General features: G+C 35.1%; 1 protein-coding gene across 1 annotated transcript in view; it reads right to left on the reverse strand.

Moving 5' to 3' along the window:
- LOC149076592 (glutamate receptor ionotropic, kainate 2-like) overlaps positions 1-13928 on the reverse strand; it is a 114593-nt gene that overhangs the window by 23184 nt on the left and 77481 nt on the right. Inside the window, exons 5-6 of the mRNA XM_089244187.1 lie at positions 5773-5826; positions 5125-5292 (exon numbers count right to left, since the gene is read on the reverse strand). Coding sequence (XP_089100313.1) covers positions 5125-5292; positions 5773-5826 — 222 coding nt within the window. The remainder of the gene's footprint in view (positions 1-5124; positions 5293-5772; positions 5827-13928) is intronic.

The following is a 13928-nucleotide window of genomic DNA, read 5'->3' on the forward strand; positions in this document are numbered from 1 at the left end:
GATTCATTCCATCTCCAACGATATTCTTCCAACTCCTCTGAATACAACGATATGCTTACTACGATAAATATCCTTATTACGTTATTTTTTGAGGAGAATTTGATAATGCTACAACGATATTTCACTCAAAAATTATCTTAAATACATTTTTAACTTCCTCACAAGTTTTTCCTCTTTCGAGGATGGTTAATAACATTGGTATTTTGCTCTATTTACTCTCCGAAAGTACAATGAAGCTACTTTCTGTGTAGGACACAAATGTGTTGAGCAATAAGCCACTCTTTCCAGTGTAAAACAATCAACTGAATTTTATTAAGGTAATCCAACTACCGTATATACTCGTGTATAAGCCGAGTTTTTTTGTGGAAAAATTCGTTCCTCAAGTGGGGGGGTCGGCTTATACTCGGGTCAGTTTTTGATGAGAAAATTTTGACCCCACAATCAGTAGTCATTTTTATACCAGTGTTCGAGAAACTGGCATTATTGGTATGGGATATGTTCAAACCCCACGGAACCGATGTCAAATCCGAGGCAAAGAAATCGAAAACATCATTGGCTTTGATACCAGGTGGGCTAATGTCGACTGGAAAGCCTTATGTGCGCATCGACAAGTCTTTCTAAGATTATTTGAGGAATTTGTGGATCGAATGGATGGGTTCCGATGATAAAGAAACTACAAAAAAAAGTGGTTGCCTTGAAGAAACCTGACATTGGCCTAGTGTGCCAATGGACACATGAGGCGTGGAATTCTGTTTCCACCGAAATTATCATCAGATCGTTCAAAACGTGTTGCATCAGCAATGCGATGGACGGAACTGCAGATGATATCCTCTTTGAAAATGACAATGGCGATGACAGCCCAGATGAAGATAAAAACGAAGATGCCGGACCCCCCCGATGAGGATCTGATTACGATGAGCTTGCAGACTAAGAAGAAACGGATTAAAAAGTTTGAATCATTTTCTACTGTAAATTTCCGTAAACTATTAATTTTTCATGAAAATATAAGAATTTTTTTTCTCTGAAATGTATGGATTTTTTGGGGTCGGCTTATACACGGGTTTTCAATTTATTGCGATTTTGGTAGTCCTGAAGTGGGGGGGGGGGTCGGCTTATATACGAGTCGGCTTATACACGAGTCGGCTTATACACGAGTATATACGGTACTTCGAAAACGTCATTTTTTAAGGAAATACCGATTTGTATTTTTTTATACAAGTGTATTCATATGAAAGCCCTATTCTTTGCAGTTCCAAAACAGGCCTTGTTTTGTTTATATGACGTTTAGAACCGAAGTTTCGTCAACTCTAGAAAGTGTTGCGTTTTTACATATAAGTAATACGTGAATAAAATATTTTAACGTGTTTTACGAAGAATGCTATTTTTGACATTTTACTTGAGTTTGAAACATGATTTCTAAAAATCTACTCATTGTATCATTACGGAATTTTAATATAATATTTTGAGATGTATATTTTCAATGTTATGAATCAAAATCTGAGTTCTATCACGTATAATTGTCTAATTACAGTGTTTTATGCATGATATGTAGAATGAAATTTCAAAAAAAATTCACATGTACATTCACATATATGAGTATAACTTATGAGCATACCATATAGTCCTTCAAATTTTGGTTCACAACGTGCACAATGACTGGTTTAATGTGCAGTGTAAACAACAAAACATTCCATTCATCGAACTTTTTGCAATCGTGTTTCGAATTACACTGATTTTACTTAAAATTTGACATAAAAATTGATTTTTCATAGGAAGTGTCATGACCGCAATCCCCCCCCCCCCGAACATATTTACATACATTTAAAATTAGAGATAACACATCTAAGTTTCTTTCTTTTCTTACTTAGGAATCATAAGGTGCACATATATTTTTATGACAGGTATGTACTAAAAGGGTGGGCAAAAAGTTCGTAGAATTTTAAAAAATGAAAAAAAAAAAAAACCCCCGGAAAAATAAGAGAAATAAAAACCGGTTTGCATCGGTAGGACACGGGAATTTTTTTTAGATAGGAAAAAAAAAACCTAAAAAAACAGCCGATAGGTGGCACTGACACACACAAGTCAAAGAAGATACGCAAATAACGAACAGAATGCCTCCAAATCGTTTATTACAAAAGTATGTGTTCCACATGACCACCACCACCACAACAGGGGATAACACATTGCAGGCGAGTCACAAATCCAGCAACGTTTTGTTTGCGTGAAAGAAATGCGCTTTCTATCGAAACGTTAATGCAAGATGGAGAAACTAGTCGCACTGCTACTCCGGTCAAGGCATTCCTGATACAGACGTTCGGGGAAGACAAAATCATTAGCAGGCGTTGCAGGTTCCCATGGCCTCCTCCGTCTCCAGATTTGACACCGGCAGACTTCTGTTTATGGGGATATTTGAAATCCCGGGTGTATCGATCCGGTCCATCCAATCTGTCGGAATTGAAAGATGCGATCCACCGAGAGGTGTCATAAATACATCCGGACCTGTTGTACTCTGCCGTTGCTGGATTTGTGACTCGCCTGCAGTATGTTATCCTCTGTGGTGGTAGTCATGTGGAACACATACCGCTGTTATAAACGATTTGGAGGCGTTCTGTTCGTTATTCGCGTATCTTTTCTTTGGCTTGTGTATGTCAGCGCCACCTATCGGCTGGTTTTTTAGTTTTTTTCCTTTCTGAAAAAAATTCCCGTGACCTACCGATGTTAACCCTGCAAACCGTTTTTTATTTCGGTTATTTTTCCGGTTTTTTTTTCAATGTTTAAAATTCTACGGACTTTTTGCCCACCCTGTAAATAAAATCAATAGGATTTCTGGATATTATGCCGAGGTGAACAGGGGGAGAAAAAAAATCTTACTGCTCTCCACCTTTATTTTTGGAAACAAATCGCAATCACATGGACTTGTATCAAAGGAAGGCGCTTTCATGTCATTATATAACCCCCCCACCCCGCATTTCTACGTGTACGTCGCATAATGAATTTTACCTGGCATTGTGTGTCATGAAGAATATTAGGTCACAGTGATTAACAGAGATGCTGTCTATTTTGCTTCGCGGCACACGGGACGTCCAGGTTCTACACACGTCCATAGTCTACACAAGGGGACGCGGTAGCTCAGGTCAATAAGATACTCGAATGAATACAAATACAAATACAACACCACAACAGGCAAAATGCCCAGCCAGGTGGCTGAGAAAAAGATGCCCATAACAAAGTACCGAAGTACCAAGGATGTGTTTTGAATTCACCCAATTCGTCCTGATAATAAACTTTCCTGACACGAGGTAAAACAGAAACGGTGACAACATAACCACAGGAAAACACCGCTACCGCAGGGAGTATTATACCGATGGGTTAGCGCACCAACATCTCGTCGAATGTAAAAGAAGTAAAAATGCCAAACTCTGTCGTTCGGAATCGGCAATAAATTGCAGGTCCCAGTCTAATTAACCATCGTGTGTTGAAAGTGACCGTGGTGCGACAAAAATGATAAAAAAAGGTCTAGGATCGATTTAATTTCAGGTTGCGTATACACGTATTTGTACTCTCAAATGTCATTTTTGAACACTCACAGACCCGGTTTTGTTTTCTTTATCTGGCATTAACAGTGTGCGTGTCTGACTGGTTTTGTGTGAGTCGATATCATAATATTATATTTCTCGAAACAAGCGATGCCGAATATATGGAGTTTGCTTGTGTAAACATTGTTACTTCATTTACTCACCAGGAAAAATTAAAACAGTATTGAAATTTAACTTACCGTGAAGTTCTGTGCCACGAAAGAATCAAAAAGAAAAAAAAAAGATATAGAAACAATATATAAAATGGTCTTATTTTCATATGCAGATAAAAGATTATTAATGAAAAAATACATGTGATATTTAGAAAGTTTTTATTTATTATTAGCTCCCGTTTTTCTCTCTCTCTCTCTCAATTGGTTTACGGTAATTTCGCCCTAGATATTTCGCTTATCCTGACCGTGTGACTGACGGAGGTCAGTCACACGGTCAGGATAAGTATGTGCCCAATGTATAGGTGCTCATGTATGTGCTCATGTATAGGTGAGTGCCCAAGTATGAGTGACCAAGTGAGTGAATGACCATATAAGTGACCAATTGCATGCGTGAGTGACGGCATGAGAGACCAAGTGCTGACCATATGAGTGATAGCATGAGCGAACAAGTGAGTGGGTGAGTGATTGTATGAGTGACCATGTTTGTAACCAGATGAGTGGGTCAGTGATTGTATGAGTGACCATGTTTGTAACCAGATGAGTGGGTCAGTGATTGTATGAGTGACCATGTTTGTAACGAGATGAGTGGGTCAGTGATTGTATGAGTGACCATGTTTGTAACCAGATGAGAGTGGGTGAGGTGAATCATACGGTCACTAACTTGATCACTAATACGGTAACTCACTTGGTACCACCACCCACGTGGTCATCAAGCTCCATTCGTCCATACAGTCACTCACACTCACTTACTCATGCGGTCACTCACTCACTCATACAGTAAATACTCGATCTACTCGTATATATTTGTATCTGTATGCCAGAGGTGAAGGACACCATGTCCATTTTCGTCAATATTGGGATAACGCTATTAATTTGCAGTGCTTTCATTACACTAAAGTACAGGACATTGAATCATATTTCAATAAATAAGAGAGGCATTCACTATTTTATGTAAAACAGGCAAACTCTATAGAAAGACATACTGAAAAAATCTTTAAACAGGTCTATTGTGAAATTTTCTGTTCAGTGACATACTTCCGGCGTAAAGATATTTTGTAACTATTAACCTTTTAAGCGGCACAGCAGAAATCGCTAAACCCCCTTTAAAATGTTCAGCACGTGCAAAGTAAGGGTGTACTACAAGGAAAAGTGTTTCATTGAGAAATCAACTTTACAAAATATTTGGGTTTGTCAATGCTGAAAAAGGAGGCTTTCAAGGAGGCGAGATGCCTCATCAGTGCCACTTAAAAAGTTAATATATAACAGTGATTTCTATCAAATGTTTCATCATATACACTTATGGGGGTCCTTCATCAAAGAACCTGTGGCTGTGCGTTAAAGTACATATATAAAGTGGACATATATTATGTACTTACCCTAGCGAACTGATAGTCACCGTCACTCTTTTTTATGTACGAAATCGGACCAGCGCGATAGTCTTGCATCATCTGCTGGTAGTCGGGATTCTCTTCGTCGAGTAGTCGGAAACCCGTTATATTGGTACCTATGTACTGGAAATCCTCCAAGTTCACCGTGCTTATATCCTAGAGGAGGAGAAAAGACATAATATACAAAGACTTGGGTGTTTTGAATATTATGGAAAATGGATGAATTTATCTGATGGTGTGGCAATTTCAGACGAAAGATTTGATCTGTTTTGAGAGCGTGTTGGGAGTCACGTCGGAGCAAATGTGCACTCACCAAAAGTATGTATCCATGCTTTTTTATAGAAAGGATGAGCTTAGCATACTCAATGATTTATTTTAGAAAAAAAAGAAACAAGGACAGGCAAGGCATATGTTTGATTGACTATGTTTGGGACAGAATGACGCTGATCATTAATTTATTCACCATTAGTTCGAGTTTTATTTCTTTTGAACATTTTCGAGAAGAAAAAAACCAAGAAATAAAAATTGTGACGTATTAAAATAGTTCTATTTATTCGATCGAAATTTATATTCAAGTATTTTTTTAAATTTTATTCTGTTGAAAAAAAGAAATGACAAAAAAGCAACACCACTCACCAACGAAGTGATGACGTAGTTATAATATTCCGTCAACATTTCCACACTTCGAGCCTATAGGCGGAATTCCAAAAAAGAAACATCGAATGAGCAAAACTTTTTCTTTTCAAAAATACAATTTACTTTAAAACATTTTTCTTGAATAAAAGAAATTGAGTGGAAAGCAATTTAGAATTTTTGACGCCAACCTGCTATGGTTCATTCCCATAAAAAAGAATTGAATTGAAAAAAAAGATGCAAATCGGTGCTGTTAGCATATCTATTATTGAACAATTTAATTAATTAGAGTGGATTTATAATTACCTAAAATAGTTAATTGAGAGTGAATATACAGTTGCCCTTGATTTTAATGTTATTTATAAACTGATGAACTCTTTCTTAGCAAATTTGAATAATTTTTAACTGGAATTTTATTAGCAATTCCCTCAATTTGGTGCGATTTGATAAATCATTGAACGCGTAAAATTTTTGCAGCTCTCAAAAAATGACGCCAACAAGGAATAAACTCTTTCTTGATAAAAAAAGTTATTATATAGCTGTATTTTGTACTGAAAATACATTGAAAGAGGGTGACTGTAAAATACCAAAAAAAAAAAAAAAAAAATTGAAAAAAGCAATTGGAACAATCAGTTTTATGACGATGTATTTGCTACGTATATTCAAATATACATGAAAGCAAAGGGTTAAATAGATTAGATTTTGAAACCAATCCGAGAAATATTTCTGATGACAGTAATTGGAAATTTCTGTAACTTAAAAAAAAGAGAAGACAGATTTTATTTCGAAAATCATTTAATATATTGACAGAATTATGGAGGGATTGTCCAATACAGTGTAACATAAAGTAGGCTCTCGACTATACGGTCTGTGTAGTTTTTTTTTTTTTTTATACTGAGCAGAACTCAGGTTCATCGCCATGGGCAATTTACTACCTAGTGAGTTGTTCCGGAAGTGTAAGTATATGTACCTAACAGTCTGAGTGCGTATCTAGTGTTGTGTATGATTTTTCAGTGCTGCTATCTATATCTCAGAAGTGAATTGAGTGAAGTGTAATGACTGAATATTTGTACTGTTTGTAGGACTGTTGCTCTCTGTGACGAGACTTTTTAACGGGGATCGCATTTGCGCCTTGAAGTTGGGAACCACAGGAAACCAACTTCAGCCGACCACCACTGTGGTGACAGTGGGGCTCGAACCCGGATGCGAGTCCGTCACTATGACCACTCGACCACCACAGCGGCACGGTCTGTGTACTATCCGGCTTGGTTAAAAAATTAATGTATATATATAACAATTCTCCATAATTCCAAGCTGCACAAAAACCGGTTTTGGGGTGTGGCTACGCAAAATCGAACATAAAATTCTCCCGCATTTATGTATTTGTATAGTCTCTATGGTGTAAAGTTTAAGACATAAATTAAAACCATATACAAATCACTACATTGAAGCTCCACATGTAAGCAGTTGTGCTAAATGATTTTTTAAAGTGCATGCTAATTATTTATATCCTGTATAGTTGCAAAGGAACAAAGAAAAATAAAAAATATTCATAAACAATAATTGTTCGAAAACGAGAAACGCTTCTTGATTAGAAAATTAGGAAATACACATACAGAAACAAAAATGAATTAACATCCATCAAACTCAATTTTATCCATCGTTTTTTGTGTAAAATCATAATTCTATTAAACCCATTATTATATGATCAAGATTCATAACGGAGAAATGGGACACACAAGTCCCATTAATTAATATATATTTTTATAACTGTTCCTATGTTCATTGCCGTTTATTCAAACACCACATTGTATGAATTTCTTTTTTCCTCTATGACAAATGGTATATTTATGTTATTATTGTTATTATGAAATGGAATGAGTTAAAATTTACATTAAAAGAAAATTATATACATACAATAAAATAATGGCGTGAACAAAGAATGCAGATGGAAAGATTCTTTAGCGTTATGTTTCTTCAATTTGTTTTTGTTCAACCAAGAAATTATTAATGAAAAACGCCATATTCTTTTGAGAGAAAATTTGTCGGAATAATCCGCTTACATGGAGGAGAGATTATGATTTACTCGGCGAATGTATATAATATGCTTTCGTGTGTCGTGGCTACATTTTCCGTTCATTTGGTATGGAATAGCATTTCCGCGCCAAGAAAAACATCATTAGTGGCTGGAAATTTCGTGTCCCGGAAGATGAAACAAAAAAAAAAAATTTTTTTTCCTCCTCTTCCCTTAATGAAAAGAATATTATTATCATCATTATTTTTTTCTGTACTATATCTGCTTCCATTTCGATCATCATCAACGCTTTTTATTACACGCATAACAACTCGGGCTTTGACGGACTAAATACTTTTAGCTTTTAGCTTCTATTTGATGTATAAGAATCTAATTTCTTCATCTAAGATGGAAAGCGAAATTTCATGTTCTAAATTATTTTCATACACGAAACCTAATTTGTAAAAACAGGGTTTATACATTATTTGTGTTAGTTGTATAAGATTCACATTATTTTCACTCATATGCATTATTTCAAAAAAATAATAATTAAAAGATTATTAGCTCTTTGTAAAGATAATTTGTGATATAAAGATATTTTCAAAGATGTATAGGAGACATTGTTTTGCATGATTTATTAAATGCAAGCAACAGCCTTTCAACCGATATTATGATTCGAGAGGTAATCGGACACTATAGCAGTCTAGCAATCTTGTACGTATAGTATAGTATATTTATAGTATAGTATAGTATAGTATAGTATAGTATAGTATAGTATAGTATATTTATAGTACAGTATAGTATAGTATATTTATAGTATAGTATAGTATATTTATAGTACAGTATAGTATAGTATAGTATATTTATAGTACAGTATAGTATAGTATAGTACAGTACAGTATATTTATAGTACAGTATAGTATATATTTGGATACAGTTTTAGACGGATTTCTCACCCACTAAATTTTGATGGAAGCCTAATTACATTCCAAAAACAACATGCAAATATGGTATAAAGCTATGAATCGAACAAACAAAAATTGTTTCCTGACGTGAAAGAGATCTTAGAATTCGTTTTTCAGTTCACGAGTTTGGGAACAACACTGGGGAATTTTTCGAATTTCGTTTTGTTATACATTTAAAATTTTGGAGAAGTGTGAACTAATCATTGAAGTTGTAATTATTCTCTCAGACCGCCTTCTAGTAGTTCTTCTTTGGAGAATAAAACTGACTAAAGAAAGTTTTTAAATCTTGAAATCCTTATCAATTAATTTAATTTTTGATTGTTTAACTAGGCTACCGATGGGCAAACTATGACCCGTGGACCAAATGCGTCCTCTTAGAGGTTCTATACTGCTCGCCGCAGATTTCAAAATAATAGTACAGAAATTTTTTTGTGTTTTAAAAGAATTGATTTTAGGGAATGATCTCTTTTTTGCATATAGAAAATATAATTGTGAGAATTTAAAATATAAATTGATTTGGAAGCTTTTGTATATACAAAAAAAATGAAACACATATGTAATAAATATGCTTAAAGTTATCCAATACTGTATTTATTTTTCCCCAGTTGTAAAGGATAACCCATTGTCTGATTTGTAATGGAACCCCTGGCTGTCTTTAACGTATACAACACATTCCGTTACTTCATTTCTGAACATAAAATTTCAATTATCGTATTTCCTCTCAGCCAGTATGGATAGCGGAGGGTGACGACATCATCCTCGGAGGAAATATGGCATGTCTGAATCAATCTCCGAATATGTCCGGCTAAAATGTTTTTTTGTTTCGCTTCGCCCATCACTGATTTAGGCAATATGCATATTAAGAAAGAGGAAAAAAAAAACCCATAAATTTTGAAAAAAATACACATCTGATGTAAAAAGAAGTGATTAAAATATAGAGTTTTTCACAACATTCTCACAAATCGCTGTATGAGTACATCATTGTATTTGTTTAGTGAATGAAAAACTGTAGAACTCCGTTATGCTGTTCACGTGTGTCCGGATGGAATATGATCTGATTGAAAATACGGAACTGTGAACCGATTGCACTGACGTGCGCACCGGACGCTTCAAAGACTAATCCATAATTCCAGATTTTATCGATACTTTTTTTGCGTGACATCCACGTTGAGCTCATTCATCTATTCAAGATTTATTGTGATTCGAAATATATATATATATATATATGTTCAATGTACCACGTGTGTCGGGAAAAATGGTTCATTCGGCGTTGTAACCAAACTGCTATTTTGCGTTTCCATACAAAAATAAAAGGTCACGTAAAATAATGAATGATATGATCGTCATGATCGTTATACCCGATGCCACAGCTTGCCGAGGTACTGTATAAAGGAAGTTCCAATAGACTCACAATTCACTAAAAAAATTCTGCGTTTTAAGAAAGTAAAAGATAGTTTATAGCAAAAATTTATCAATTACATCTGGAAAAAAAAGACGCCCAATTTCTGAATTGGTTAAAAATCCTCTCATCAGTTGAAAAAAAGGTTGCAGAAAACGTTTGTTCTACGAGAGACACATTCGATACCTGTTACTGTTTCCGGGGGCAACGCGTCTAAAAAAGGTGCGTGATTTTAAATTATACCACCATTAAACTCGCCAGTTAAGAAGAAGGATTCTCGAAATTCTTCTGATAGATTAATGGAACATATATAGAGACGATCTTCTCTTCTTTTTCGCGACCAATGCGAGACGAATGGCTTTCCAGGCGAAGAGTTTTGCAACGAGGCTCTCTTGGGATACTTTTGAATTTTTTACTTTCGGATGAAATACTCCGTCGGGAGAGTTTCTTGGGAAATGAAGTTAAATGGCTCGTTAAATTACTCCGTCGTTATATCCGATATTACGTACACTCCGACGAAAAGCATTTGCGAGATGTTTAGAGCGAGAAAGAGAAGGAAATATCGTTGGTACGTGGCTTTTCGGACTAGAGAATAATAAAAAAAATCACAACCAACGAAAAAATATGATGATGTATCACAAAAAATAATTATCTAATTGCTTCACCAGCAAAACGAGAGACTTTAATTTCTGAAAAGAATGTTTCAAAACAGAGAAATTATCAATTAAAATATTTTAGATTTTATAAAGTGGAGCAAACAACGTTGTCTGAGAGAATTATTTTTAAAACCACTGATTTATCCTTAAAAATAATCCATATCCATAAGTATGAGTATAGTATTAGTACGGGACGACCGTAAACACTCTTATGATATATTGTAACACTCTCTGATCAGATTTTGGTGAGTATGCATATACAGATACAAATATACAAAAACAAAGGCCACAACAGGCAAATTGCCCAACGAGGTGGCTGAAAAAAAGATGCCCATGAAACAATGGATAGCAAGTATAACTAAACTACAGCAACGCTAAATAAGAACATATATCATGAACTAAAAAACTAAATAATTAGCATTATAATTACACACACTGCCCATAAAAAAGATTATCGTTGTCGTATCTAAGTATGTGGATAACTTCTCGATTTATCCCAATATGTTTATCGTCATATAATCACAAAAAGCTATAAGCCAAGTCAAATATATATATATATATATATATATATATATATATATATATATATATATATATAGAGTATTTAATTTTCAACTTCACGAGCAAGAGCCATGGTTACAGTTCAAGAAACTTTCTGGAATACTGTGATACCTTGGCAAACAAACGCCTCGGCTTACAAGGCTTTTTCGGCTAACGAAGATTTTTTGAATGAGTTTTGTGCCTCGGCTAACGAACATTTTCGTTGATACGCATACACGTGCTAACATAAAACAGCCGCGTCGTCAGTTGAATTTTAGCGCCAATCATCATCATCAGAATTACTGTCACTCGAGTCCGAATAATTTATGTCCGCCTCGAAATCACTTACTATCTCCATGTTTGAATCTCCATCTCCATCGCCGAATCTTTCACGTGAAATGAAAGATTCAGTGGAAATGCATTAAGAAAATGTCTGTTTTTAGAGCCTGCGTTCTTTCACTGAAAGAAGCCGCTAAAATTTGGAAACGCCTATACTTCCAGTGATATATTCAGACTCGAATCAATCCAAAATAAATCCACCAGATTTGTCCACGACAGCTGGTCATCTTTTGTTTCCGTGTCCGAACTTAAAAACGAACTTAATGTTTTCTCCCTCTCCTCTTCGTCTCATTTCTCGATTAACCCTGTCATATAAGATTTTCCATGGTCATCTCAACTTTGATACGTATCCTAGCCAAAGCCTCCTACATCTCCATAAGACTGGGCCATTCCCTTAAAATAAAACCTAATTTTGCTTCTACTGAATGCTTTAAATACAGTTTATTTCCTTATACCATTGTGAATGAAATGAATGAATGAATGAATGAACACTTTTAGCACAAATTGAACAGTATGGACACTTTAGGAACTTATTTTTTTCCAACCGCATGCACGAAACACAGAAATGAGCTGACCAAAATACAAATACACCTATGAATTCAATTGAATTATGTCTACACCAGCTTTAGAGATGGAAAAAAGTTTCTAGAATGTCCAGACTGTTCGGTTTGATGCTGAGTCTTGGATTGAATGAAAGCCGTGCTCTGGTGTTGGTTGTATACATAGTGCAATGTAAGAAGATTTTCGGTATCTCATTTTTCTGTAAATTCTCGTCTATTCAATTTTGAAGTTCATTTTAGCCTTCGGTCAGTTTTCGTCTTTTTTTCACAGCGTCACGCTACTATGCGTGTTGCAAGGAAAGGTGAGTCGTGTCTCTTATTGAGCATTGGTAGTGCATTTGTTCGTTTTACAAAAGGACCGGGGTTCGATTCCTGGTGGCGGATGCAAACTTTAGAAAAAGCCCCTTCGCTTTCCCCAGCCGTGTCTGTTGAACAAACACGGAATGATAGAAATTCTTATAACGAGACATTTTTTGAAGGAATTCCCAACGAAAATAAATAATAAACCTTTCGTCTCAGTTATTCATCTTTCAAAAAGCAACCCCTCATTATTTATTATGATTATTTTAGATGAATATACGTTATTTACTAATTTAATGCATTCGAGTTGAATGAGTTTGAGGAAAACCTGAAAATGTTTTCTGCTGAAGAAAATCCCATGCGCAACGATAGACTGAACTAGAAGAATTATTGCGAAGGACATTCACAATTAGACTTTTATTTTCATTTCAACGTCACGTAGATTTGAAAAAAATAAAAGATAAGGCTTGAAAAGTCCAAAGTTCTTTAACAATCTTGAAAACAATTTATACTTTTATGAAATAAGCGCGTGCGTAATATATAATGTACGGACAGATAGTGCCTCGCATCATTAACGTCACAGACAAATAATGGGAAGCAGTTCCCATGAGATTGTCTAAGAATAACTCTTACATGAATATTTCAATACACACTGTACACGATATATGTGTACGCAAAAGCTGTACTGAAAGAGAGCGAGAGAGAAATACATTTTCTGATGATGAAAATAAAAGCAATATTGATACAGGCAGGGATTCATTCCTAAATATTTGATGACGGAAGCGAGAAAGGAAAACATTTCTCAAAAGAAGGAAATGTTTTCGTCGAAGAAACATTTTGTGAATAATATCACGTATCTCGTGAGCGATGGACGAGTGGAATTTCGACCAGTGGATGGACATACCTTACGTCCGTCTCATATATATATATATATGTATGTTCTTTGTAGGTTCAGCGAGTACGTGGCACTCGTCAATATCACACGTGAGATGTTTGCTCGAATTTCTTCAGCAATCAAAATAACTTTTCAAGAAATGCAGTTTATTCTTAAATTTCATTCCTTTTTTCTGCTTTTTGACGTGCTGAGAAATATTTTGCGCTTTTTCCTCCCGTATTTCCATTTCACTATATTTCTTATCGCGTAAAAAAACACCGTTTTAACCACGTATCTACGAATATAAAAATAAATAAATAGGTAGAAATATAGATAAAAATATATAAAAAATCATAGTAAAACAGAATATGTCCTAGATTTTAGAAAAATTGCAAGAAACTTGTGAGATAGGAAAAACATATGAATGTCTAAAGACCATATATAATATACAGTACATTCGGGTAATATGGAATACCAAGCTCCAGGAGCTCCGCGGCCACTCGAGGAAAATG

This window comes from Pholcus phalangioides, unplaced genomic scaffold (genome assembly GCF_987345545.1).
Source record: "Pholcus phalangioides strain wild (caught in Gottingen) unplaced genomic scaffold, Ppha-v1.0 ptg000015l_1, whole genome shotgun sequence".
NCBI lineage: Eukaryota > Metazoa > Arthropoda > Arachnida > Araneae > Pholcidae > Pholcus > Pholcus phalangioides.